The 24,227-nt window shown below is 41.6% G+C and overlaps 1 protein-coding gene across 4 annotated transcripts; it reads left to right on the forward strand.

Moving 5' to 3' along the window:
- Window positions 1–31: 31 nt before the first annotated feature.
- On the forward strand, window positions 32–23,394 carry lgr4 (leucine-rich repeat containing G protein-coupled receptor 4). Of its 4 annotated transcripts, none has more exons than XM_034560277.1 (19): window positions 33–516; window positions 696–954; window positions 7,615–7,686; window positions 11,604–11,675; window positions 12,523–12,594; window positions 15,047–15,262; window positions 16,601–16,672; window positions 17,782–17,850; window positions 18,469–18,540; window positions 18,771–18,842; window positions 19,005–19,073; window positions 19,158–19,229; window positions 19,536–19,601; window positions 19,759–19,830; window positions 19,920–19,991; window positions 20,128–20,253; window positions 20,814–20,911; window positions 21,103–21,156; window positions 21,288–23,394. In XM_034560277.1, the coding sequence occupies exons 2-19, from the start codon at window positions 773–775 to the stop codon at window positions 22,700–22,702; spliced, it is 2,943 nt and encodes a 980-aa protein (XP_034416168.1). In that variant the 5' UTR covers window positions 33–516; window positions 696–772; the 3' UTR covers window positions 22,703–23,394. The 4 variants fall into 4 exon arrangements, with proteins under 4 accessions (XP_034416188.1, XP_034416168.1, XP_034416178.1 ...); XM_034560287.1 differs by having other exon boundaries at window positions 33–424; XM_034560269.1 differs by having other exon boundaries at window positions 33–954.
- The last annotated feature ends 833 nt before the right edge of the window (window positions 23,395–24,227 follow it).

The raw sequence follows: 24,227 nt of genomic DNA on the forward strand, positions 1-24,227 counted from the left end.
ACCCACACGGGACCGCCATACTTTGTGTGCACAGTTGTTACCTGACTTCTCCCCCCGAGCCGCTAGTGAGCGAGCAGCGGTTGGCACCGTGACGCGGTGGTGCAGGTCTGAGTGTTGCACAGGCCGGGCCCAGTGCTGCAGGTTGTCCGGTAGGGTGCCCGCGGAGCTACGAGCATGCTGTTGATGTCAGGAGCAGAGGAGGGGAACGTGAGCGATAGCTGAAAACTGTCGGTGCTCTTCTGGAAGGAAACAAACCCGCGGTCGTCCGGCATGTTTTAACTGAAGGTTTCACCGCCACTGGACCAGCCTGTTAGCGACGCATTAGCAGGCACCGCTCGTGTTGGTGTGTGTCTGTGTGTGTGTGTGTGTGTGTGTGTGTGCGCGTGGTTATTTAATGGGACAACCAAAACGCAGAAAACGCAAGGTAGGCTACCGCTCCTGTCGCCAGCGCTGCTACTTTATTTCCATGGACTAATACGACACGCGCACGGGGGCTGAGCAATGTTTCGCTTTAAGGTAAAACGCTCCTCTTCGAAGACACCGTCTGCTCGGTAACGCTAGCTGGACCCGGTAACGTGGATATTTTGGGGTCGGGCTCTTGAATGTATGAAGTGGCTCGGACGTTATATGTTGTTGTTGTTGTTGTTTTTTTTGCTTCATCTCTTCATGCCTCAACCGACCGACCACATGAAAAGTCGACGTCCGGAATAAATTAAACCACAAAGAAAGGCCTCCCTTTTCCACCGCGTCCACCTGAACCGACGAGGAGACAATGCGTTTGGATTTGTTTTGGATGTGTTTGTGGTGTTTACTTCGCCCTGGATCTGCCGGTCAAGGGCAGGCGACGGCCGTTTGTTCGCCCTCATGCAGCTGCGATGAAGATGGGGGCGCAGACTGCTCCGGGAGAGGGCTGACCACCGTCCCGACCGGGCTCAGTGCTTTCACCTACTACCTGTGAGTACTGATCCACTGTGCGACGCCACCTCAACACACGTCTGTGCACTTCAACGTGCCTCGCCGTAAAGGCCTGTGTTTACATCGCTAGTGAGGAATGAACATGCAACACCATGCGGGAAACTTTCTGCTGATGGTCCAACAGAGGGAAAACATGGCCCGATCAAGCTGTTGAGGAGAGTCTGAGGCTTATGGCACATGATGGCTAGAAACTTAGAGTTCAGTTACACTAAGCACAGTTATAGCTTCACAACTTGTACCAACTTTCAATTGCAGCCAAACGGTGACTCCTTCTCTGAAACAACATCAAAACAGCTCTGTTTCTACTCGTGTTATGGTAGACGTGTCTTATGTAAGACTGCAACTAATGAATACAGAAAACGTACCTGCAGCTCTTTTGATAATCAATGAAGTCATTTTTTTTAAGCAAAAGTGAGCAACATTTTCGGATTCCAGCATTTTTGATCAGATATGATGGGAGACTAAGCTGAATATGTTGAGGTTGAGGATCATCTTGGACTCATTACAATGGACATGACGCATTACTTTGTGATGATTTTTAGTGAACAATCAAGCAGGAAAACAATCGCCACATTCGATAATGAGATTATGTGTTAGTTTCTGTATTAGTCTTTTAAAATGTCAGAATAGTGAAAAATGTCCGCCACACGTGTCTAGAGCCTGATTGCTGTCTCCAAAAAATATATTAAATGTACAATTCTATTACCAGTCGAGCCCCTGGGACTAGTTAATGTTGAACATTTTTGCTTGATTAAAGACTAAATGATGAATCAATAACCATAATTGTTGATTTCATTTTCTATTAATCAACACCTTGTTTCAGCTCTAGACAGGTTGATGAGTTTTCCCCCCACTTTAAGATCAACATGACTTGATTTAGCCCTATTTGTGCCGCCAGCCCTCCATATGTTTCCTCAAAGTGATATGTTGTATCTGTTGTTCAGCAGCAGGTTGCATCGTCACAGTATTTTAGTGAGCTTTAAGGTTTGGTGACCGAACCACAAAGTAAAGTTAGGAGTGCTGAGTTTCAAATCAGGGGGTTGAGTAATGCTGCGTGGATCATAGCCAGCATTGTGTTTATTACTAAATAATTGTGAGGGCCATTAATGCATTCTCGCCATAAGCCTGATGAAGAGTTTAACTACAGTTTCATGGAAGGGCACACATTTCTTTTTTATATAAAGTGAAGCACATGTGCTCCAGGTATGTGGGATCTTTACAGGGTGGCGCAGATACAGTTGATTGCCCCATGAAAAAACTCCTCAGTTGGTTTCACAACCTCTGGGTTAATCATAAGCTAAAGTAACCACCTTGGCAACAGCATTCAAAACAGCAATCTATTGTGTCATTTTGTTATTACTATTCTCCCTAAAAAACAAATAGAAGTTATAACTTTAAGATTACATAGGCACTCATCCATTTGAAATGGACCTGTATTTCACAGTCACCTTGCCGTGAAGTTTTAAGGTTTGTTCTTGTTTGTCCTCTGTGCTGTTTTGCCACCTTTTTTAAGAATAGTGGTCAAAGCCTCGCTACCCCAGAACCAATATATTGTGCAACTTGAAATCACCATTGGTAGGAAAGTGTTGGTTTAAGTAAACAAGAAGTAGTGGATTCATATTCCAGGCTCAATGAATTGCACACTAAAGTCTACTGCTTACAGCTGAGACTCTCACCATAGATTGTCCTTATTATTGTCAGTCTGACATCTCGACAAACAACAAAATGATATCGTAACCCTTACTGATACTCTGTGGGCTTATTTTATGCCAAATTAGAAAACAATTAGTTGTTTTCAAGATTGTGCTATCTTCTTACATGGGTATCTATATGCTCTGTGACAAATGTTAAGCACCAAACTGCCTCATCTATTCGCTTCAACCTTTCACAAATATGTGAAAGGTTGTTTGTCCCCCTCTCTGTCCTGCTCTCATTTGTTCTCCTGGTCTCTTGAACTTAAGTTGTCCTCTCCCACTCCCTCCGTCTTTTGTATGTGGAGCACTGGGGTTAGGGATCACGATGGATTAGAGAGACATATTGCAGCTGCAAGGGCTCCTTCTCTCAGGGCTAATGGACCCACAATGTTCTGCTGATGTGTAAAGGAATATGAGTGTTTTGCCATGACAATATTTTAACTGAACTTGTCTAAGTTTGTTTGCAGTTATCATGTCTTCACAATCAGTTTGATGGGTAAAAGACACTGAGAAAAAAAAAGAAACATAGCTTAGTTAGTGCCAACAACCGGAAGGAAGGTGCAAATTTAGTAAGCGTAGCACTGCTCAGAGGTCAAGAAGTCCTCAATACAAGGACACATATTTTAGGCTATCTCTATGGTTGCGCCTCTACTGTTTATCTGTACCTTTTTGCTTTAGTTGAATCTCATGGCAATAGAAAACCACACATTTTACAATAAATCCAATGACACGGTTAGAGTGGACTCTCACCTACAGCCCTCAGGGGCTTGAGTTTTGGCATATGTAATGGCAACAGGCCTGTCACAGAAAAGCAGATGAGAGAAAAAGAAGGCCCCTCAGCCAATAACAAAGCAAACACTCCTTTTGAAGGTATGTAGTTTACCTGCCACCGAGTCTCTGCACACTATTTCGATAGTGTTTGCATGAACTTTTGTGCATTTTTAGAAAGTTATTCCAGATTGCTTCCCAGTTGTTAGGTCCTTTCATACCCTGAACAAGTTTGAGACTTAGAGGAAAAAGGAGGGGTGGCGTCAGGGGTCTTGCACTCTGCTGGTGGAGCTTGCCGGCTTCACCATTGGTGCCCTCAATCCATTTTTAACTGAATGATACTTTTGTTCTTCGTCAGCAGAGGTGAAAGGAGCCAGTCAGTGGTTCCCACTCCCAAACAGGTTGACTCGTGGATGAGAGAATATTAACGCTCTCTCCCCAACACTGTCCTCCACTTGTAGACCTATTCCCATCCCCCCATCACACAGTTTCTAACTGCTAATTGCTGCTGGTTTTCTGAATCTCGTGCCAGTATTCAAAACTACAAATATGAACACAAGAGGAGTTGGTTAGACATGTATTATCGGTTTTCAACTTAAATGCTCTGTATTCTAAATATGTTTCATGTTCAGTAGTATTAATGACCAAAGTCTTTGTATTTGGTAGTTTGTTTTTAACAATGACTGATTGCGTCAAAGTAAAGACTGTCATTTCTTGTGGGACTCCAAAGACGGATAAGTGGGTGAGGATGTGAGCGTTTTGGCCAGATGCTTGAAAGCTAATTAGAAACAGAAAATAATCTTTATTATTATATTATTACATTTGTCACAACCATCCTACAGGTAATCTTATGTAGCTGACATTTATTCAGGTAGAATATGAATACACTTTCAATGTAGCATTGTCTGAAACATTAATGTGATATAATATAGATACGTTCATTTCTAAATGTGTACTTATTTACAATGTGTTGTAATAACTGTTGATATATCACACACACTCTCTTTGATAATGCTGAGTAGATTTTGACATAACTTTGCATAGTAATGCTTGTCATGGCATTGTTCCTGTTCTGACAGTGGAACATGGAAAGGCCTGGGAGTGTGCTGCAACAACAGTTTAATTGTTGATTACACACAGCATCGTTGATTGTATGTTTTGAGGAAATTATGATGCATTGCACCATTGGTCTAATGTGATGTGTTATTTGTGAGGGGTGATGCAGCTACTTGTCTTGTGGAAAGAAGAAATAAGTGTAGTCAAAAATAAGAAAAAAGAGTGTAATGCCAGAAGACGCATGATTTCTATAACATTTTTAGAAAACTTAAATTAAGGAGATCTTGGTAAGATTTTGATTTTGAGTTTATTTTTGAACAATTTTGAAATTGGGGGAGAAGGGGAAAGCTGGAAATCAAGTTTCACTAGTTCAACAAACATGTAAATGGAAAAATAATTTTGAAAATAAGGATTTGGGAGTTTTTATGAAGTAAAAGAAAATATATCAAATTAATATCAAGTAAGAACACATCAGTTGTAATTTCCTGAACATTTGTACAGTATGATGTTATTATTTAGTGTTGGACAGTGTTAGACGGATGAACTAGTAGCTGTATCAGAGGGCTGCACAGATTGTTGTCCTTCTGGTGAAACCTCCAGCAGGAGTCCATGAACTCTCAAGTTACGTCTTCCTTCCTGGCTAAGACCTCCTTTCCTGGTTGTTTGGTTTGGTCAGGTGTCAAGATAGTGTTGGCCGGAGGCATGGCGTTGTCAGGTTGTCAGTCCGGAGGTCCACTATGGCTCAGTCACGCCAAAGGTAGTTTCTTCAAATTTAGCACAGACCTCCACCTGAATGCAAGGATGCCCCTGATTTTAGATTGGTGGTCAAAAGTCAAGGTCATTGTGAGCTCACATCTGTCCGTCCCATTCTCGTGAAAGCAATATCTCAGGAATTTCTTCAACTATGGTACACATTTTCACTTCACAAGGATGAACTGATTATAATTTTGTGTTTGGTCACTGTGACCTCACAAAACAAATGTGTCTGCTAATTTTGAAAAATTCACATAAATGTCTTACAAGATAAAATTGCTGAAGTGGCGACAATTTGTACAGATATGGATGTAAACTGCAAATTGACTGATTGGCGGAGGCAGACAACGGCAAGGCGCTAATTCTAGTTTTCAATTATGAAGCTTATTGTGCTCTTTGAAATATCTTTACACAGAATCCCAGCAAGCATATTTTGTCAAATGAGCAGCACAACACTTACCCAGTAATTATTAGATGCAAATATTGATTAACAAATAGGCTCTTTTTAAGAGTTTGTTTGGCTATTTAGTATTTCTGTACTTACAAACTGGCAACTGGCTGCAGATATGTGCTTAATTTCAGTGTTTAAGTGTTGTGGAAAGTTGTTATATTCATATTTATGGTAGGAAATGCTTCATATTCAAATTGTGTCCAGTTTTGGCCACAGGTCAGTCCTTTCAAGTTGCGCAGGCATCTTGAAAATGATTCAGGAAGACTTTTCTGCACATCTTTTAAATCGGGTTGGAGGAAGTGTCAGACAGTAACAACAGAGATCAACGTACACGGTTACTGCAGGGCAGAAACACAACAGATTAGATGCATTGCATGTGTAGACTCATGACTAAAACGTTTTAAAACACTATACATAGTGTTTTAAAACTTTTATATGTAGTTTTTCTGTCACAGAAAATTTATTTTGACTTTAGAAAATGTTCATGCTTCATAGCGGCCTTGTTTTCCTTTTCTCAAAGCATGTCTGCTACCTCTGAGATTCTTTCTGTGCTTCCTCTCTAAAATTAAGCCAAATGGCACATGGGATGTCCCCTTCAATCTATCTTAGCAGGGACATGCCAGGACCTTGATGAGAAAAGCAGCCAGACACAGAGGGAGGGAGGAAGTGTGATAGAGTCATGCAGGCCTCCTGTTCTCCCCAGCCCTGCATGTGGTTCAGACCAAACCAGTCAACAGTCTGTGGAAGATTTAGTTAAATGGTTTAACATGTGGTTAGGGATGTATCCATCTTCCCACCAGTGGTGGCAGGTCTGCAGCAGTGGTTGCAAAGCACCACCAGAGATGTTGTCTGTGTCGAAAAGAACGATAAGGAGTGGTTGGATGTTGATGGAAGTTTTGTTGTAGCTGCAAAGTCTGTGTGGTAATTGGATAACCAGGTAAGTGGAGATGGGACAGGTCGCAGGGATGATGAGGGTTCTGTCAGGGCCCGCCTTTTAAGGTGTGTGTGTGTGTGTGAGAGAGATTGGGACTGCAGCGGAAGGGCAATATGATCCTTGTAGGATTCAGGGGCCCACACACAAGGTCCTCGAGAGATCTGGCAGTGAAATTCAAGATGGCCAGTTGGAGAGTGAAAGGGGGGCAGGGGGTTGCTTAATGTGTGAATCTTGTATGTTTTGTCAGTCTTTATATGTCCTGTGTCTTCACATATGGAGGCGGGTGGGGGCGGGTTAGTGGATTCCTAATCAGATTAGGGATCCAAAACTGTCTTTGCTCTCACTGGTCTCCTCAGTTGACCTAAAAGAGCAGTTTGTCCTCTCTTTTAATGTGATAGTCCCTTACTTTAACATATATTTTCAGTAGCAAATACGCATGTCATTTTTTTTTTTTTTATTATAAAAGTAAAAGGCCTAAACTCATATTAGCTTTGTGGGGAAGCAAATCAAGTCCTGCGTGCATATCTTTCATGCTGCTACATGCCTATCTTTACTTGAAAGTTAGTTTGAAAAATGAAGCTCCCTGGGGCGAGAGAGAAGGGATTCTTCAAGGAACTCAGCAGGCACAGTTAAAAGACTTACAACTGCCATGAAGGATGGGTGACACAACTACCCTGTGGGTTGTATGTATTATGTTATGCAGCCAAACACTGTGTTGTGTTGTCTTAACTGCATCATATATGCAATAGTTAAATAGATAAAGGAAAGCCTCATTCACAGATGATTATGTCAGTAAGTAAAACTTTATACATCGGCAAGTTTTAAAAGGGCTTCACAGTTGCAAAAGCAAAGCAATACCAAATAAATGAAATGACAAAGGTTTTAAATGTAAACGGTAAAAGGTTTTTAATCAAACTGATTTTAAATGTATGAATGAATTCAGAGATTGGGCTGTGTTTCTAAATGATTGATTGTTTCCACAGGGACCTGAGCATGAACAACATCACTGAGCTTCCAGCATTTGTATTCAAGAACTTTCCCTATCTTGAAGAACTGTGAGTACATGCCCCGTTTTTTTTTTGTCCTTCTTCTTGCTCATGACGTATTTACTCTGTACAATGTTGACATGAGGGCTTATGATATGCACCTGGGTATTTGAGTTTGTGCTGCAAAACACACACTGTATAGGTGCACGACATGCCCTTCTTCTCAGCTGTAGAAGATAAGTGCATTACGTGAGGTTACGAATCACTCAACCATTCATGAATTGAACAAGGGCGGTTACAAAAGGTGCAGTAAAGCTCAATTAAAAAGGTGAGGTGAGACAACATGTATTGAAGCTACGGTCACATGACATCCTGTGTGGATTTTTGCTTTTAAGGGATTATCAGGGTGGCAACAGCATATCTGTGCTCTGGGGCTTTGTTGAGTGGCGTACTTCTAATCTTAGTGGGTGCTTGTTTTTTTTCTTTACTCTTTAAACACTCTGCTGTCTGGCTCGCTGCTGCTGGGAGTCAGAGATAAAATCTGTCTACCTGATATCAGGTAACATGCAGCCCTGAGAAAGCAGAATGACCAGTGAGTGAACAAACTCTAGCGGTTCCAGCTCTACTTGGGCTTTTGCAGATGTGTTTCTTCAGCTCTCGTGCATCTTTCAGCACCACTCCAATCTGCTTTGTCAAAAGGCAATTTACTTTTCATCACATTGTGTGGAGGAATGCAAGGCAGGAAGGAAGGAAGAGGGCAAAACAATTGTTTCCATGGCAACGAGGCAACCCCCACCCACCCCCAAAACACCCAGTCTCACTACTACTCATTTCTCATCTTAGGTCATCATAATGGATGACCTAAGATGTTGTCGGGGTGTCATTAATTGACATATACCCTCACTTTATATGCGTTTTGTTTAACCTTTTTTCTGGGAACAAATCTGCAGACTTGTTTTGGTGAACTTTAGTAAATGACTTTCTCGCTCCAGGGCTGCAGCAATGTCAGTGAACCAGAGCATGTGCCCTGAGGGCAAAGACAAGGAGAGAAAGAGTTGACATAGAAAGAGATCAGGAAGAGAAAAAGAGAGTGGGACGTCCTCATACAGGACAGGAGCGGAGACCAGGGAGGAATATATCCTCCTTCTCTTGCCAAAGGCATCACAAAGCTCCGCAGACGTGATGACAGATATTCTCTGTCTACTTTGCAGTTTGTTTATAGTCTTGAAATAACCTGTGACCGATAGGCTCTCTATGTCTTCAGTAAATTGCGGCAATGACATCTTGTTCTAGATATGCTGTATTTAAAGTGTATTGTATCTCTATCTCTATCTCTCTCTCTCTATCTCCTATTTAGTGTTGGCTCACATCTGATATGTTAGTTCTGATCAATCTTGGTATGATCATTTGAAGAGGAACTGTACTGTTTTTGCCAGTACACATATTGTGTGTCATAACAGTTTTTGTTTGCTCCAAATTAGCTTGGGTTTTAAAGTTTAGTTCTGCCACAATTAAATGAGCATGATCGTCAGCGATATTGACTATTGATTGATTATATAAAACACCTTGCTCTTGCAATTGGGAAAAACAACACACCTGCTAATTTTATCCCAAATTAACCCCAAATACAGAAGCTCCGTGGTCAGCTTACTCCACGGGGGTACCTTGTTAATTTGATGTTTCCTTCTGAAATGCACCTTTAGGCATTGTAGTTAACTGAGCCAAATGTTTCATGTACACAGACTTGTACCTTTTAAAAAAGGCAATAAGATACTTTAATATCTAACACACTCGTTCATCTTTTGTGCTGTTGATTCAACCAGGGAAGTGTAGAAGGGCTTCAACTGTGAGTCACATTGACTTGTGGGAAAATGGATGTGACTTTTACTTCTGAAACGCTTGAAATACCTCCTCCAACTTAACATCTCTGTTACATGGTTATTGTACATTGCAATAGGAATATCTACATTGCCAACATAAACATAGGAAATTAACTCACAGGCTTATTGTCACGACTACCTGTACCAACAATGGTACAAAAAGGTGTGTACGACATGTGGGAGCCTGTCGTGGGGGAGCTGTGCTTATTTGCCCCAGTAGTTTCATGAAAAGAAAGCAAATTTGTATTGTTTCAGCAAAATGTAAATCCTGTATGCCTTTTTAAAAATGTGTTTGTGGTAAATTATGTTTGTTGCCCTTTAATGCCAGAGTGCCCTGCAGGGCTCTTTGTGAATTTCCTATTGACCAAGGTAGACTTGTAGGAGTGGTGTTGCACAAGCAGAGGATTTAGCCTTTTCTCAACGAGATTTAGCACATTCTTCTTTCCTTGTCAAAGCCTAGGGGGACATGTACTGGATTTGTTGAAAGATGCAAGAGGAGAAGAAGCTCTTTATGTTGTGAAACCTGATGGATAATGATTTGTCAAACCATGTTTGCATGTGGGGGTTAGCGGCTTGTGACAATGATTGCATGTTCTGTGTTATGTGAGTTCTTATGGCATTAAGTCCTATTGATATATTAGGCACATTGGTCATTGTATATTTGAAATCATCAAGAATGACAGGCGAGATTTGTGTCATTTTAAATTTGTAGGCATCCATCTGCGTGTGACAACTTGTCATGAGTCATGACTATACGTGCAGATTACGGTCTTGGAATTAAAAGCTGTGGATGTTTCAGTGAGAAACAGCTGGTGGTGTTGGTTTTCTGGTGAAGTGACACAAAGCCATTCCAGCAAAAGAGGGCACAACACAATTACATGATTAAAAGAGTGCCAAACCTCAAACGGTGAAAAACAATGTAAAAAATACGATGGGAATATGACATTTATGTTATTTGAATGTATTCATTTCAGGGTGATTACAGTCTCTGGATTGCTCCACACAGATCTGGTGTTTTTGTTGCTGCCATTTTCCATACCATCTGTGGACCAGCAGCTTCAGTGGACGTCAAAGTCACGTGCTGCATGTCAACTGTCTGCCAACAGTTGATTTTTAAAAGCAGATATAATAACGATGGTCCGTAACAGAACAAGCAGATAGGCGATTAATTGGCTGATATCAGGAATCGCATTTACACAGATATATTCAGCAAAAATGACCTTCAAATGGACAGATATGGCCCACAGATGTATATAGGCTATATTAGTTTGAGAATTATGGAAGGGAAAACTTTGGTTGGGGGCTCCACATGTCGGAGAGCTATTTGCCCACCACTCATAAAGTATGCTCATGGAACAGGTAATTCACTGATTATTTCAGTCTCATCAGGGACTCGCAGCTATTCATACTTGTCATCTCACAGCTATGCTACAAAAATGCCTTGAAGTAGCTCTCTTATTCAGGGAAATGTGTGGCACATGAGCAGTTTTGAGTCTTCTAACACATTCTCAGGCTCACACCAACGGCAGCTCTTGTTGCAGGGAATTCGGTCTGGTCTGACTCACGTTGCAGTGATACATTTGTTGCTAATCTCTAAGACCAGTATACTTGGGCTATGTGTCCCAGTCAGCCAGTCCCTTACTTATTTACACCCTTGTTTCCCATTGACGTCCTGTTCCCAACAGGAAAGGGAGGTGTCCCCTCAGTCTAAAGTAATTCATCCAGGGACTGAAGAAGCTTCCCACTGATCAATGTTACACAGAGAAGACTGTTACAAAGTTGGCCTGCTTGTGTCAGCCTCAGAGGGGTGAATCCGTTTTTCACGCACTGAATCGTAATGGTTAGGAGCCTGAGAAAGAGGGGATATCCAGGAACGGCTCTAATCTCTTGTGAGTGACGGACTAAGTGACAACAGGCAATGGCACAGGCACATGTCTTTGACACCCCAGGCCCCATGTTCAGCTGGAACCTAATATACTGAGGCACAGGATGTGGAGGGGTTCTTTAAACACTATGCATTGCTTTATTCAGAAATGTATCTTGTAGCTTTGAAACATTTTAAGAAATTTCTAAAATGTATACGTGTGACTCTTTCTTTCATTACAGACGACTTGCAGGGAATGAGATGTCATTCATCCACCCTGAAGCCCTGTCTGGACTGCATCAGCTCAAAGTCCTGTAAGCATGCACCCTCCCTGTCACCACCATCGTCGTCAAAACACACACACACACACACACACACACACACACACACACACACACACACTCTCTTATGGCTGAAGTTTTCCACACACTGGGGGAGAGAGTACATATTGCAGTTTATGGTGCTGTCGGTTATTGCCACCCTAAACGTAGTCATATAATGTATCTCCACCCTGGGATAGACTAAATGCCTTTTTCTATCCCTGCCCCAACACTGTCTGTAGTTGTGAAAACACCTAACGCAGAATTGCATACAATTCTTGTGTAAAAATTAGTTCTGCATAATTTACATTGGGCAGCACACCCTGTGTGTGCTTGCACAGACTCGAACACATTGAACAACACACAGTGCTGCCCTGTTGATTCTGCAACAGGCCAAAAGTTCAAAGTCCTGTTGATCTACAGGTGAGGTCTTGGTGACATGACTGAAAACACATCATATAATTGTCATTGTTACTTGGCAAAAACACAGGTGAAAACAAACAAGTATTTTGACTATATGCAGCTCAAACAACCATGTAAACATATACAATTGTACAGGTTGTTAAAAGTGAACATGAAGATGGCTTCCTTCATAACTCAGTCTGTGTTTAGAGTTTAGTGATCAGCCTGGCAACAGCATCAGGAATCAGGAAAACCCCATGAAGACAGCGTCGCTCATTGTGGCGCCACATAATCAACAATAAAACCGCACAGAGGAGGCCTTCACAAAGCTCCCTTACATAGTTGGCATCGGCTGTATCTGTGGACACACATTGTTTTAAATATTTAGTGCAAAAAAGGGTTGTGAGTTGAAGTCATAATTTTGCCATTTTACCTGCAGAATGCTCCAGAATAATCAGCTGAAGACTGTGCCCGGTGCAGCCCTGAAGACTCTTCTTTCTCTCCAGTCTCTGTAAGTCAACACACACACACACAGACACACACACACACACACACACACACGCACGCATACACAGACACGCGCAAATGCACGCAATTGTCTGTTCAAAGAACCTTGAGTTTCGAGTGGACCTTTACGTCCTGCATTTACTATATTAGGGAGACTCTCACTGCTAACTCGGGGCCATGATGTCACACCAGCTCTGCTTGTGAGTTTTATGAATGCCTGTGTTTTCTCAAGAAGTTGCAATTAATGATAAAAGTTATATCGTCCACAATTTCAGACAGGAAGATATGCTTCAGTCATCAGTGCATAGAAAGCGCTGCAGTCATGATCATAGAAGTGTTTACTATCCATAAGTAGAATGCACATGTTTGTGAGCAACTGTCTAGAACATGGTTGTTTGGTACAAAGATAATATTAAAAGCAACAGAAGTACTATAGAACAGTTTTATCAACTAATGTATCTTAACGTCTGGTGCTGAAATTCAGCTGAACAAATTCATGCAGAAATGGATCTATAGGCAAGTTTGTGTAAAATTGAGATCAGTCCTCGATGCTTTGTGGCGGTTTTTTTAATGATTGTGTCAAGGATGAGAGTGTTATACTGTGTGTACTCTACCACTTCGGTCCACACTAAAATGTACTACAGACATTCATGGTCCTTTGAGGATGAATCCACCATCTTACAGTTCACATTTGTGGTTTTAAGTGAAATGGCTCAACTATCAGATGGATTGCTATTTAACATGCTGGAAAATCACACTTTAAAATCTGGTATTGTTGCTCCAAACAACATGTCTTTGTGCCACATTTTAAAAGTTCAGACTAGAAACATCAAATTGTTTACAGTTTGACAAACTTTATTATCCACTTGGAGCCCCATCATCTTACACCACAGTTCCCATTGGAGTCCTGGTCATGTTGACCATCAGATTGCTTCAACTGACCTAATTCTGGCAGATAGCGGTTGTTCAGCAAGGTAGTTTAATATGCAACATACAGTATGTTACTGTAAGATAGCCATATTATGAGAGTAAAGATTTCACTCGTCCTCCAAGTCGAGAATAACTGTTGAAATCTCAATTATTTACTCAAGACTTTGTTGATGTCATCCAGGGGCGGTTCCACTCATATCACATACTTTATTTATTCTTGCTGCAGTGTTTGTTGTGCACTAAGCCCAGCCGTAGCCCTGTGCAAATGTAGGTCAGTCTTATTCAGCAGATCTCTTGCTAACCTTTCTCTTCTTGTTTTGGATTGTTGAGTTTTCCAGGAACTTGTGTTTTTCCACATGTTTACTCTTAACTGTTATAGTGTGTTTTGATTGGCATGCCCTCTCACAATTTCCTGCTCCACTCGTCTTCAGTCTTTGCATCGGTTTTCTGCGACCAGTCAGTTTCATTGAGACAATGATATGTACATGTCTCTATATTTGCCACCTCCAGGAATCAATGGAGGAATTAATCCAGCTCGAAACTTGCTGAAAGTCCAGCTTTCTTCTATTATCACCCCTCTATAACCCTCCCCTTGTCCCTTGCCCCCCCCCCCCCCCCCCTCTTCTTTTTTCACCCGCTCTTCTTTCTTTTTAACAGATGTCTTTTCTCTGTGAGGGTTTTAAGGTCTGTAGCTGAAGTAATATGCTTTGACACAGCCAGTTCTCAGTTTGTATAAAGTTTTAGAGCGCTGAATGTCAATCAAGACTGTTTTCCTCCCAGCCCAGACACTTGAGGAATTTTGAGGGAGGGCGAGACACTCAGTGAGGGAGGACAGCAGGAGAAAACAGGGTGGTGATGGTGAAAAGAACACTTGTGCATTCATAATACTGCTTGCATATAAATGTAATTTTATACCACCAAGCTATTGGCTCCTGATCAGAATTTCATCTGTTTGCAGGTCCACTGCTTTGTAATACAATATAGTCAATGGCTAACAGTCAACATCAGATTACCTGAATATTCACATCATGAAACTTATAATGCTCTATTATATTCACATTTCCCCACAAAATGTGAAGTAAATATATCAGATTTACCTTCTGAGCTCCAGCGTTGAGAGGAACCATTCAGGTGTGACCAATGCACTTCAAAAGTTGGTGCTGCTCATTGCATTAACATTTGTCCAAGACGTTTCAATACCTTGAAGAAATCCAAGTTTGGTTGAAGCCTTGGTGATAGAAAATAATAATAAATGCTTTTTAACTAACAAGAGACCAAAGGTCAAACCCAGGACAAACTGACCTTAATAGATGGATTTGACAAACTTTCTGGTACATGCTAGAAAAGTGACAGTGAAATTAAAGTAACGTTTTGAGTAAAAACATTTTTTTAATTGTATTGTGATGAATATAAAACTTCCTTTGTTGTTTTATTGCTGTTTGTAAGGCATTCATAGCAGCGTCATATACCTGAGGTAATGTCAATATCATATGCATTCAATGAATCCTTGTTCCTCTGTTCTGCAGTCGGCTGGATGCAAACCACATCACTACAGTTCCAGAAGACAGTTTTGAAGGCCTTCAGCAGCTGCGCCACCTCTGGTTGGATGACAACAACCTGACGGAAGTCCCGGTCGGTTCTCTGAGACACCAGGCGAACCTTCAGGCTCTGACCTTGGCGCTCAACCGCATCTCGTACATACCAGACAATGCCTTCGCAAACCTTACCAGTCTGGTTGTGCTGTAAGTTATATTAACTTCTGTTCTAATTGTGGTTTCAATAAAGATATGTTCAGTAGTGTTAAAGTACAAATATTTACTGGCTATATGTTTCACTAATGTTTATAACCAGTCGGTCAGAGAAAAACCCACCCGGTGCAGTCAATTGTATTTTGCGTATTTTATATCACCACTAAACCAAGCTACAAAAATACTCAGAAGGACAACATTTGTAAAGTAGCCATGTCATGAAACCAGCAGTCAAAAAAAAATTGACAATTACATATCATGGCATTTTGATGAGTTTTTGCTGGGACATAATTGAGTAATAAACGGTTTCAGTTCTTATAATAATTGTCCCCAGGACAGCCAGGACAGCCAGGAGGGCTTCGCTTGGAGTCTTCATAGACCTGAACACTAAAGAACTCAGCAGGAGCAACCTGCTGGACTACTTTAAACAAAATTAATTAACTAGGTACACTGACTGAGAACATTCTCGTGTTGACTGAAATAACCTGAGGGAGTAGCTGAAGAAGTGACAGTCATTCGGTGTTCACATCTCTCTCTCTCTGACTTTGTACCATCCCGGTAGTGAAGCAGGACTGTGCTGCTACTTCTCTGCTCTAAATTAAAGAGGCTGTAATTCCTATTTAGTTTTTCATGTATCATATGCATTATTCTGTCACCACAAATCAATGCAAAGTACCTCTCCTTGTTTCCTGCTCTTGCTCTGAATGTATCCTCTGAGCGACTGCAAAAACACAAACATACTGTAGTATTTATTTCCACGGCTTACAGTTAATAAGTCAACAAAACAGGGAGCTGCTCGTGCCCTGCTGTGGTTTTGCATACACTTTTGCAGTGAAATATGCCATTGGGGTTTGAATGCTAACAGCAGCATTGCTCGACTCCAAGCATTAATGTAAAATCAAGATTATCTTGATGTTTTATGCATGGAGGAGAGCTAAAACCTTCCATTAGAGGAACTGGTACAAATATGTGGCACATTTCGAATCGCTGAGATTGTCCCAAACTGTCAGACATACACACGCACACACACACACATTGAGTGGTATTGCTGCAGGGTTAGCATAAACATGTCAGGGTAAACAGGAAGAAAATACCGTGAACCTATTAGGCAAGGATAGCCTTCTGCACACACACACACACACGCACACATCCAGTAGAGACACACCTGATTCACAAGTCACACTCTAGTGTTCAGAGATTATTTGTGGAACAAAAGCTGCAAAACAAGACTGATATACAACCCATAATGAATGTGATGGATTATTTAAAATCTGTCATGGTATGAAAATCTCACAGATGTGTGTGTGTGTAAAACTGCTTTTGCTTTTATAGACATCTTCATAACAACAGAATTAAGGAGATAGGGGACACCTGTTTTTCTGGACTCGTGAACCTGGAGACACTGTGAGTGCAGTCACACAGTAGTTAATGTGTGTGTCAGTCTGAGTGTGTTTGCGCTTGTGTTTATGTATGCTAACAGCTCCCCCACCCACCTCTGCTCCGGTCCTTCAGACATCATTGTGTCCACTTCCTCCTTTAATTGCTCTAAGATAAATAGAGCAAAGTACATGATGCTTATCAACTCTGCCCTCCCACTGTTCACTTCCTCCTGCCACACAATCATGAATAATATTTGTGTGACGGCTTTACCTAATGACAAACAGCTACTGTACAACACTCAGGACTTTACAGGCTGCTGAAGATGTCCTCATACATTTAAAATGAAATATCTGCAAAGGCTGATCCAGTCTTTACATGTTCCTACATAATAACACAGCGCAGTGGACACTAGGCCACACGTAGGCCTACATTAAAATTATTAAAGGTAGTTCTGTTAGTTTTCTGCAATGGTTTGTTATAGCCTCTAGTGTGCTGTTTATCTACTTGTGCTGCTTCATGTCGTGATGAAATGATAACCATTCATTGATAAGTCAATCGACAGAAAAAACGTCCCTTTTTAATAATGGGTTATCAAATAATTGACTTTTCCGCATTCTCAAATTTGAGGATTTTCTGTCTTTCTACCATTTCATATCTTTGCAAATGTATTTATCTTCTGGTGTTGGACAAACAAGCAGTGTGTATGGACTCCGAGAACCCTTTCACAATGTATGACATTTTATAATCTTGACAAATACACAAAATCAACACATTTCCATAAAACCTTCAACTAGGGATTAGTCATTGGGAATATGCATGTTCTTTAAGCTTTTTTTTTTGGTTAGTTGTTCATTGGTTATTGCTGCTTAAAGATTAACTCATTCAGTTCTGCTGGCAAGTCATTAATTTTATTAGAACGATAACAAAGCTGCTTATCCTAGTTATTTATAATACGTACTTGACTTTGTGCTGACAGCCGTCACAGAGAGAACTAAATAAGTTATCTTCAATGTTATCAATGCCTATTTATAGAATCTTTTGTTTTAATGTACCATTGATTATCGGAATGAACCTGTTGCGTCAAAATGCAAGAAAACAGCGCTGACTTCCTGAATCTCCCTCTCTCATCCTAGAGATCTTAACTTCAACAGCATGATGGTTTTTCCCAAAGCAATAGAGGCCCTGCCCAAACTCAAGGAACTGTGAGTATTTCGTTCTGTTTTTCCTCCATTTTGTACCGACACTAAAGTCAGGGACCAGTTAACTCATCAAGTCAACTTTTAATGTCTTCTAGTTTTTATGCGATTCAAAACGCACATCTGAGAATGTAGCTCTGAACTAAATAAGGGGAAAACTAGAGCGCACATGAAATGAAGCAAAACCATTATAACCTGCTTCTATTTTTGTTCCTCTGAGTGACTTAAAATCACAACTACTGTCTGTTCCTTTTCACATACAGATCAGGCCAACAATGACTAATATTATTACATTTTTACTAATTAGAAAGAACATCTGAAATCTTCTGTTTTCAACTTCTGTGCTTTTTTATTTTTGAAGGCAAAACAGCGCAAGTCTTATTTCCTGTTTTTTTTATGGGCACATTATGTAGTTAATGAATCAATTGACTGACCTTGATTTCTGTAGCAGACAGTGATAGTTATTCCACACCTTTTTGTTTGTGCTTTCTTTGGTTGAACTGTGCAGTTTGCCTTTTGCAGCATTACTTTTAGTATTTCTTTAAGCATAGCTCAACTTAACTTATTATGTCATGGTTTTATATTGAGCAAAGTGTCCTTGCTGTGTCCTTGTTCTTCCTACAGCGGATTTCACAGCAATGATATTACCTCCATACCTGAAGGGGCCTTCCATAACAACCCCCTGCTGCGAACCATGTAAGGTCAAACTCAGTGGCACTACTTAGAAACAGACATAGAACACTAACTACTCACTTTTGCACAAATACTATCATGGACTGTACAGTATGCCTTCTGGTAAGCACGCATACGGTACCAGCTGACCGTGTGAGGCTTCAGTAGATGAATGTCCAGAAGATGGTGCCATTCTTGCATAGTAAATGATTTTGGTTTGAACTCTTCCCCCTCTGCTCTCGCTGCCCTCCCAGACATCTGTATGACAACCCGCTGTCCTTCGTGGCCGCTTCGGCTTTCCAGAATCTGTCTGACCTGCACTCTCTGTAAGTCCCGGTTAGGCATGACTCCTGACAAATCAGTGTTCAAAGTGTTGTCTGAACTTGGTGACTTAAATACAATTTAAGTGTGTTTTTAAATCCAATCCACGGCTCATGCTTTGATGTTCTGACTGTGGTTTTACTATTCGTCGTCATGTGTGTTTTCAGGATGCTGCGTGGGGCCAGCATGATGCAGGACTTTCCCATCCTTACGTGGACGAACAATCTTGAGAGTCTGTGAGTGAATTTGTTTGCAGCATCGTTTCATGCTTTGTGCTTTTGTGCGTCTCAGGAGTGACTAATTAGACTTTTCATTTCCAGGACCCTGTCGGGAACCCAGATATCGTTCATCCCCGCTGATCTGTGTGAGAACCTCAAGTTGCTTCGGACGCTGTAAGAGACTTCCTTACCGGCCCTGCAATAGTGCTGAAAATATATCCTCTGCAAATAATTTACTCACCAATTTAGCGGTACAGTTGAAATGGTCCCGGTATAGTTTGAGGGTTAAACTATAGTTTTAACAATGCTACAGAAAAAAAGTGGCATTTTAGTAAATGGGACATATTGAGGTATCGGGAAATTCTTTGTAGACCAATTGTATCTTTCAATGTGGAGCATGACTAATAATCCAATTTTTTTTTCTTCATTCTTCCATTTCAAAAAGTCCTATTCATCTAACTGTTTGTTTTCCTCCATCAGAGACCTGTCCTACAACGAGATCAAGGAGCTGCCGTCCCTCCAGGGCTGCAGCCGACTGCAGGAGATGTGAGTGCTGAACATGCAGCCGTCAGATCACTGATCCTAAAACCTTAGGAGACAGATTATAATTTGAGATTACAAGATTATAATGTAATAACAAACAAGTATTAAGGGTAATCGTGCTTGTTGATAATAACCATAAATTATTGTTTTCAATCGACAGAAGCTTTCAACATAACCATGTTCAACAAATTGACAGGGACACTCTCCAGGGTCTCTCTGCGCTCCGTTTGCTGTAAGTCCACTCAGTCACACACATTGGATGCTGTAGAAACACATATTTATGCGTGGATTGTGAGTTCACTGCATTATTGTTTTACACAGAGACCTGAGTAGAAATGAAATCCGAGTTATCCACAGAGATGCTTTCCTCTCACTCACTGCGCTCACCAACCTGTGAGTATGACTGATGAGCATTATAATTATGTATTATTTTACCCCCTCTGATCATGTGTACAGAACTCTCCACGTACCATCGCTCAATTGCACTCGTGTGCAGAGAATTAAATTGCTTATGTCTTTTCTTTTGCAGAGATCTGAGTATGAACTCTCTGACTGTGATTCCAACAACTGGACTGAGCGCACTCAGTCAGTTGAAACTCTCGGGGAACCCGCAGATGAAAAATGTCTTGACTGCAAAAAACCTGCCCAAACTCCGGTAGGGAAGAGCTTCTGCGATCTGCTGTCAAGTTCTGTTATTTCAAGTGTTTCCTGTTTGGTGCCGACAATGTGATTGAAACGTTCCATGTTCGGTTCCTGGGGAACTCTTGTTGCCTCTGATCTCCCACCGATCTCTCCTCACTCAGATCACAAAATACCAATGATTCATAGAAAATGTTTAGGGACATTTGTGTGATTTGTAAAGTTGTAAACCACGAAGATGTACACGGTTTGGAATAAATCGCTGAAATCAAATAATAAAAATAAAAAAAATATCACATCACTACAGTAAGTAGCTCATACACATATTTGTTTGGCTCTTTTCCATCACGTTATCTCAAATGATTGATAAATAAATATAAATTAGACAAAATGATTTTATACATTTACAGATTCTTTATGTTTCTCCTAGTCTGGAGGTCTGTCAAATATATTGGCAAACAAAAGTTATATATGCTTTTCCCAATGAGGTATTAAGATACTAGACAGTCTGTATTTCGACACTGGAACTCTGCAGGATGCTCACAGCCTTTCTGAATGATCATTGTTTATTTTTAGGTCCATCTCTGTCCCTTATGCCTACCAATGCTGTGCTTTCGTTGGCTGTGACTCATTGATGGGAGCATCTGAGGAAAACGACATCAAGAAATCTACAGGTGGGAATGCTGCAGTCAGTCTTTTCCTTGAAATGCTTAACTATTTTTGTTTTATTTACATAAAAGAAACAAAAAATATTTTATTAACATACTTCCTGCTGGTCACACCTGACTACTTCTTTTGGCCCAGCAACTTACTAATTTAAGATCCCCTTTTTAATATTTCTTAAATGACATTTTCTTTTTTTAAGGAGGGGAGGATGTGGAAAGAATTTCAATAGTTATGCATTGCTCTCCTTCACCAGGTAAGCAATAAACAGCTTCTAATATCTTTTGTTATGTGTCTGTGTATCAATTTTGAAGAGCTTTGAAATACAAAATATTGCTAAATGAAGTATTATTAACTCTTGAGCAACCACATTGTTTCTGTCTTCAGGAGCCTTCAAGCCTTGTGAGCACTTGCTGGGTAACTGGATGATTCGCCTGACCGTCTGGTTCATCTGTCTGGTGTCGTTGGTCTTCAACAGCCTGGTGCTGGTGGCCACCTTCTCCCCCACACACAGAGCCGCAGCCCATTCCCACCACTCCCTAACTCCGTCTCTTTCCCCTGCCCGGCTGCTGATGGGGCTACTGGCCCTGGCCAACCTACTAACAGGCCTGTATGTTGGCGTGCTGACCGCGCTCGACGTTGCCACCTGGGGCTCGTTTGCCGAGTTTGGTGTGTGGTGGGAGATGGGCCCTGGCTGTCAGGTCACAGGAGCTCTGGCCGTCTTCTCGTCAGAGTGGGCGGTCTTGTTACTCTCACTGGCAGCTGTTGAACGCAGCGTGGCCGTGCGTACGATACTCGGGAAGGTAATGATGTCGTCCAGGAGGAACGTCGGCAGCCGTCGCGGGTGCTGGAGAGGAGATCGTCGCTTCAGCCTTGCTGCAGGACTACTGGGGCTGCTGGCTGCTGCTGGAGCCTGCCTGCCCCTCCTGAGTTTAAGTGACCAATCCACCTCTCCTCTCTGCCTGCCCTTTGCTGGTGGAGAGAGTCCAGCTCTGAGTGTTACAGTTGTTCTGGTGCTGCTCAATGCGCTGGCTTACTTGTTCACTGCAGCTGTGTACACCCAGCTGTACTGCCACCTGGGCAGGGTGGAGCTGGCAGATCCGGAGCAGACAGGTGCCCTGCGACATGTGGCCTGGCTCATCTTCACCAACTGCATCTTCTTCTGCCCCGTGGCAGCTTTCTCCTTCGCCCCTCTCTTAACCGGCTCCACAGCCGGCGGCCCAGAGATTGCCAAGTCTGTCACCCTCATTTTCTTCCCGCTGCCTGCATGCCTGAACCCAGTGCTGTACGTGTTCTTCAGCCCGGCCTTCAGGGAGGACTGGCTGAGACTACGCGGCCGCGGAGGATTGACAAGAGAGGTGAAGGCTGGTGCTGAAAGTCACGGAGATGCTGGTGGCGGAGGGTCGGAGCTCACAGACAGTGGCTCCTCCTCCACCCACCTGGGCTTTAACTGTGGGATGTACTCCCAGCTTTGTGGAGAGACAGTTGTATGCGAGCAGTGTGAAGCTGCACTGCATGCCCGGACCTGCTCTTCTCCCTCATCCTCCACAGTCTGTAGACACTTGATGAAGTCTCACAGCTGTCCCACCCTCCTGGCGGGAGCAGCCGTCTGCCAGCGCGCTGAAGGGTTTTGGGCAGACGGCAGCACACCCTCTGCTCAGTCTGAGTACGCAGACGAGGGGGACTCGTTTGTGTCGGATAGTTCAGACCAGGTTCAGGCCTGTGGCAGAGCCTGCTTCTGTCAGAGCAGAGGCCTTCCTCTGGTACACTACTCATACAACATACCTCGAGTCAAGGACTGAGGACGCTTCAGAGCTCCATTATGTCTGTGTGCACAGATCTCTGTCATGTGAATTTAGATTCTACAAGAAAATATAAACACTTTTATATCAAACAACAAAATGTGCCAACTACCCTGCTAAAGGACTTTTCAGCAAGCACTTATGTTTGTAATTACTGTGTAAACGGATGCAACCAATCATTTAAAGGGAACCTGGTGCGCTTTTTGAACTTCATGAGGCCATTTCTACTTACACGTGTTACGTTTCCACTGAACTGAGCACATCATGTTACAAACTGGTCAACAAAGGATCTTGCAAAGAAAAATCTCGCCACCAGTGCCTGCATCCTGCTTTCGATTGGATCTCATTATGTTGCGAGCCTCAATGTATGCGTCAAAGATATTGTGATTTCTCTGTTTTACCTGTGCTTATAAGCTTTTTCAATTTTAATTATTACACATCTTGTCAATTTTTAGGGTTTCTTCACAGCAACTGTTGATTTTATACTTTGATTATTATTTGTTTTACATAAATGTAGCAAATGTAATAATCTTCCTAGAATTTTCTGTTTGAATGTAACTTTACCTACCAGAGGGGTTTAATGTAACGTCAGCAATAACCTCTACCCTGCCTGCCTGTGATCGTAATTCATCAGCGTGAGAATGGTATAAGTAAACACCAGTCTATAATAAATATGTCTTTGCTTTAATTTACTAAGACTAAGAATGTGATAAAAGTAGCAGATATCACTGTGATGGCAACAGCTATGCTTGGTGGCGGTGAACAATGTTATTTATTGTTTGAGCAGCAGGAGGGTGGAGACTATTTCAGGTGGCCTTTGAATGATGAATATACAATATAACCCACGCCTTCACCAAAACGACAGCACTTCTTTTTGTTAAGTTCTTAACCAAAAACTATTACTACACGCCCAAAGTTTTAAGTAATGGTCAGTTTTCCCCATCGTGCTGTTTGATTATCAATCTTTTACATTTTTCGTAACTGCAGAACTTCATCAAACCCAACAAACATTTTATAATGGTAGCGTTTCAATAATTAAATAAGACCTACTTTTATCAGTTGGTCAGATTATTTTGGGCCGTCAGAACTATTGTATCGTATGATGTTGGGAAATACATTTACTCTCTGTCTTGCTGACAGCAATGTGAGAAGATCAATACCACTCATCACATATCTGTATAAGAAATATTCAGCGACAGCCAGCTGCTGGTTAGCTTAGCTTAGCATAAAAAACAGAAGCAGAGAGAAACGTCTATTTTCATCCATTCAAAAACTGAAGGATTAAACAAACACACTTAATAAACATAATTAATGAGTGGTCTTTAAATGTGCTTGTATGTAACATTTGGACAGAGTAAGGCTAGCAATCAAACTTTATGTTAAGCTAAGCTAACCTGCTGCTAGCTCTACCTCCATGTTTCGCGTCCAGATAAAAGAGGGATAGCTTGCATACATTTCTCATTGGTTTAAATGTATCCTTAAATATAATTTGGCTTGAGTGCCAAGTTAAACACATGAATACCGT

Source organism: Cyclopterus lumpus, chromosome 3 (genome assembly GCF_009769545.1).
Source record: "Cyclopterus lumpus isolate fCycLum1 chromosome 3, fCycLum1.pri, whole genome shotgun sequence".
In the NCBI taxonomy this organism is placed as follows: domain Eukaryota; kingdom Metazoa; phylum Chordata; class Actinopteri; order Perciformes; family Cyclopteridae; genus Cyclopterus; species Cyclopterus lumpus.